At 47.3% G+C, this 4499-nt stretch overlaps 1 protein-coding gene across 1 annotated transcript in view; it reads left to right on the plus strand.

Moving 5' to 3' along the window:
• Positions 1-3934, plus strand: part of Hck (HCK proto-oncogene, Src family tyrosine kinase) — a 43439-nt gene extending 39505 nt beyond the window's left edge. Inside the window, exons 12-13 of the mRNA XM_005363219.2 lie at positions 1522-1653; positions 3481-3934. Of these exons, the coding sequence (XP_005363276.1) occupies positions 1522-1653; positions 3481-3683 (335 nt within the window). The 3' untranslated portion in view covers positions 3684-3934. The remainder of the gene's footprint in view (positions 1-1521; positions 1654-3480) is intronic.
• The last annotated feature ends 565 nt before the right edge of the window (positions 3935-4499 follow it).

Below are 4499 nucleotides of genomic sequence, written 5' to 3' on the forward strand. Positions count from 1 at the left end.
AAAGAAAGAAATGGTGGCCTAACTTCTCAGCCTACGGGACCACTCTGGCCTCAAATCCAGATACCCTGCTGAAGTCTTTAAGATTGAATTGCTTGAAGATTTCTAGCTTTTTCCACCCCACAGCCCTGCTGTTTGGCAGCTGCTGGTCCTGCCCCTCAACATTCAGCCTGTGTGCTCTGCCAGACATGATGGGACATGGACAGCAGGTGGCAGCAGAGAGTGCTTAAGAGCGGGGGTGGGGGGGAGCATGAGCTCCAGCATTGTGATTTTCCACATTGTGAGGGTACAGAAATAGTTGCAAAGGTGTGCATGGTGGCACATGCCTCCAACCAAGGCGTTAGGGAGGTGGAGGCAGAAGGATCAAGAGTTCAAGATCATCCTCTCTAGTCTCTGTAGTGAGCCGAGGCCAGCCTGTCTACACGAGATCCTGTCTCATCAAATGAATGACTGGAGGCTGGAGAGACAGGCTGCTCTTCCAAAGGCACTGTGTTCAATTCCCAGTAACCACATGGTGGCTCACAACCCTATAATGAGATCTGGTGCCCTCTTCTGGCATGTAGGCAGAACACTGCATACATAATAAATAAATCTTTTTTTAAAAAAAAATTGAATGAATGAGCTGGGCAGTACATGCCTTTAATTCCAGCACTCAGAGGCAGAGGCAGACAGATCTTTGTGAATTCGAGGCCAACCTGGTCTACAGAAACCTGTAGGACAGGCTCCAAAGTTACACAGAGAAACCCTGTCTCAAAAAAAAAAATTATACACACACACACACACCCTTTGGATATTGATCTCATTCCCAGTCTGAGGATATGCTGTCCTCCCTCGTGATGCTAAGCCAGAGCAGTGAACTACAAGTCTGATTTAGTCACCAGAGGAAACAAAGAAACCATGGTGGGAAGTTGCTGAACTGAGTGTTAATTGTGCTAAGTGGTCAAGGCAATTTTGACTTCTGGTTTTTGCTTCACAGTGGGTTTATCAGAGAATAATAAATTAAGGAGCGGCTGGCTACAGACCACGTTCACCAATTGGACTGTAATTCAGACAAATACCCACAAACAGCTAACCAAACCTGTTCTAGAGGGAAGGAGGGAGTAGGGAAGAAACACCCAGTGACTAGGGCAAACCTCGGGCAGCTGGAATCCTCTCCCCTGCACCCCATGACTGGGAAGGTGAGCTGAGGTATCAGCTGTGGCCTGGACTCAGGCCCCCTGGAAGCTCTTCCATCCCCAAAGACCGCTAGTACTCCACCTCTTAGAGTTATAATTCACAAGGGGTCAACTGAACCGAGGAGGAGAGCCAGCACCTGCATTATCTCCCTGCTTCCCCCTTGCTTCAGCTGTCCATCCTCGAGACAAATGTGTCTTGATACCACAGATCTGGGAGGCACATTGCAGGGACATCGCTGTTTGCAGGGGGCAGTAGGAGCCCCTGTCCTGACTCCTCTCACCCTAGCAGAGTCCCAGCCCTCAGTGCTCCCCCAGACTCACCCTGATTCTGCTCTGTCCAACCCTGCAGGAGCCAAGTTCCCCATCAAGTGGACAGCTCCTGAAGCCATCAACTTTGGTTCCTTCACCATCAAGTCAGACGTCTGGTCCTTTGGGATCTTGCTGATGGAAATTGTCACCTATGGCCGGATCCCTTACCCAGGTAGGGAAAGGGACATGGGTTTAGGGGTTTGTCTAGAGCCCAGTCTGGTCATGATCCATCTTGTCAGCTTGTCTGTTAAGCTCAGCTCTTGATTGTCCCCCAACTTCTCTTCACCTTTCCCATGTCAATCAGAGGTACCACCATCCACCTTCCCTCAGCCTGCACGTAAGGATTTGTTGTTTGCTATCTCTTTTTTCACACACCCTATTGCACCTAAGCAATCAGAGCTCAACTATTTGAGCAGGAAGTAGATGAGATCTGGGGAGGCCGGAACTGGCAGGGCCTGGATATGGTGAAGAATGTATGTGCTCACTGAAGTGTCTACAAAGCCATGAGATGGCAGACGACTGGAAGGAAGTCAGATGATTTTTTTTTTTTTTGAGACAGGATCTTACTATGTAGCCCCAGCTGGCATGGAACTTGCTGTGCAAACCAGGCTGGCCTTGGAGACCCATCTGCATCTGTCTTCCAAGTGCTGGGACTAAAGGTGTACACCACCGCACCCGGATGATTTTTATCTTTAAGATAAAATCCTAAGTATCATTGAGAGTGGAAAGATGGATCAAAGATTAAAAGTACTTACTACTCTTGCAGAGGATGGGGTCCAGCTCCCAGTACTCAGGTGGCAGCTCACAACCATATATCACTCCAGTTCCATGGGATCTGGTGTCTTTTTCTGGCCTCCAAGGGACACCAGCATATATATGGTGTATATATGCACATATAATACACAAAATAAAAATAAATAAACATGAAGGGTGCAGGCTTTGCCTCGTGTGAATGGATGAGAGTATGTGAACAAGGTGTCACCAGGCACCTGGGTACAGGGTGGTGACACTGGCAGCAGAGATAAGCTGATGCATTGGGTCACATTTCAAAAGAAGCAGGGATAGTAAAGGGGGGCTGTCCTGGCATTGAAGCAGCTTGGGACGTTTGTGTTGATTCACTAAGGATGGTATATAGACATCCAGGTAAGACATTTAAGGTTTCTTTGGTTTTTAATCTGCTTTTAATCATTGAACCATCTCTTCACCAATCCCCCAAGTTAAAAAACAAAACTAAAAATAAAAGTAAAGTTGGTGATCATAACTATTTCATGGTTGTATTTATAGATAACAAATGTAAACTTAAGTAGAATAAGGAAATGATCCTATGTAAAGTGACCTTGAGTCTGGCCACTTGTTTTGTGGGTATACTAGTAAAATCCAGGCAGAAGATTATATAACCTACATCCATTCAGATGCCTGAGACTGTAATTAACAAAACAGCCACAGGAGTGCATACCTTTAATGCTAACAGAAGCAGAGGCAGGTGGATCTCCGTGAGTTTGAGGCTTTCTGGTCTACATAGTGAGTTCCAGGATCAGAGCTACATTGGGAAACCTTTTTTCAAAAATAAAGACAGGGGCTGGAGAGATGGCTCAGCCCTTTAGAAGACTGGCTGCTCTTCTAGAGTTCCCAGATTCAATTCCCAGCACCCACATGGCAGCTCACAACTGTCTGTAATCCAGTTCCAGAGGATCTGATACCTTCATACAGGCATACATGCAGGCAAAATGCCAATGCACATAAAATAAAAATAAAGATAGATGATAGACAGACAGACGATAGATAAAATGACAACCAAGAGTGGTGGAAATAGGTTGGTTAATGTTCTGCCTCGTATGAGATCTGGTATGGCTTGGTGGCTGGACAAACTCAGCAAGTGCACAGCTATCAAGGCCTAGTTTCTGTATCTTCCCCATATAGTCAGATGGTAATGGCAGCTCTATGTGCCACACACACACACACACACACACACACACTAAATTCCACTCCTCTTTCTCAGGCATGTCAAACCCAGAGGTGATCCGGGCACTAGAGCATGGGTACCGGATGCCTCGACCGGAGCACTGCCCAGAAGAGTTCTATAATATCATGACCCGGTGCTGGAAGAACCGACCAGAGGAACGGCCTACCTTCGAATACATCCAAAGTGTGCTGGATGACTTCTACACAGCCACTGAAAGCCAGTATCAGCAGCAGCCTTAAAGGGCAGGCCATGAGCAGAGCCAAGCTCCTGGAGTACCTGTGACGTCCTTAACCTCTGGGCCCACTTCCAGACACCAACCCCCACTTTATACGCTCCAGCCCCAGACTGTCCAGCTGTCGAATGGGTGGGTGGACTTCACAACCTCTTCTTGACTCTAGTTGTCTGCAATCTGCCATTCTCAGGGCCTCCAAATTGGTATTTGTTATTTGCCTGAGATGACTGAATTCAAGCTATAGCTGTGGTTTAAATGGGAAGCTTAAAATAGTATTTAAATAAAGATATGAATGTCAAAGGCTTTTCTCAAAGGTCAGCTTCTCTGTTCCAAATGTCTATTTGCCTTCTTGCTGTCTGACATATAAGAGAAGGACCTTCCCAGAGACCAGAAGTGCGAAGAAAAGAGAGAATCTAGGTGGGGAGATGGCTCAGTCCATAAAATGCTTGTCCTGCAAGCACAGGGACCTGAGCAACCTCCAGAACTCACGCAAAAATGCTGGGTGTGAGGTGTGCATTTGCGATCCCTGTGCAGGGGTGGAGACCAGAGGATGCCTGGGGCTCACTCACCTAATTGGTGAGCAGATCGGGGAGAGACTCATCTCAAAGGAGACAGATGGGATCTGACCTCTACACACACGCACACACATGTGCACCTACACACACACACACATGTGCACCTACACACACACACACATGTGCACCCACACACACATGTGCACCTACACACACATGTGCACCTACACACACATGTGCACCTACACACATGTGCACCTACACACACACGTGCACCTACACACACATGTGCACCTCCACACACACAC

The sequence above is a fragment of the Microtus ochrogaster genome, linkage group LG8, assembly GCF_000317375.1.
Source record: "Microtus ochrogaster isolate Prairie Vole_2 linkage group LG8, MicOch1.0, whole genome shotgun sequence".
Taxonomy (NCBI): Eukaryota; Metazoa; Chordata; class Mammalia; order Rodentia; family Cricetidae; genus Microtus; species Microtus ochrogaster.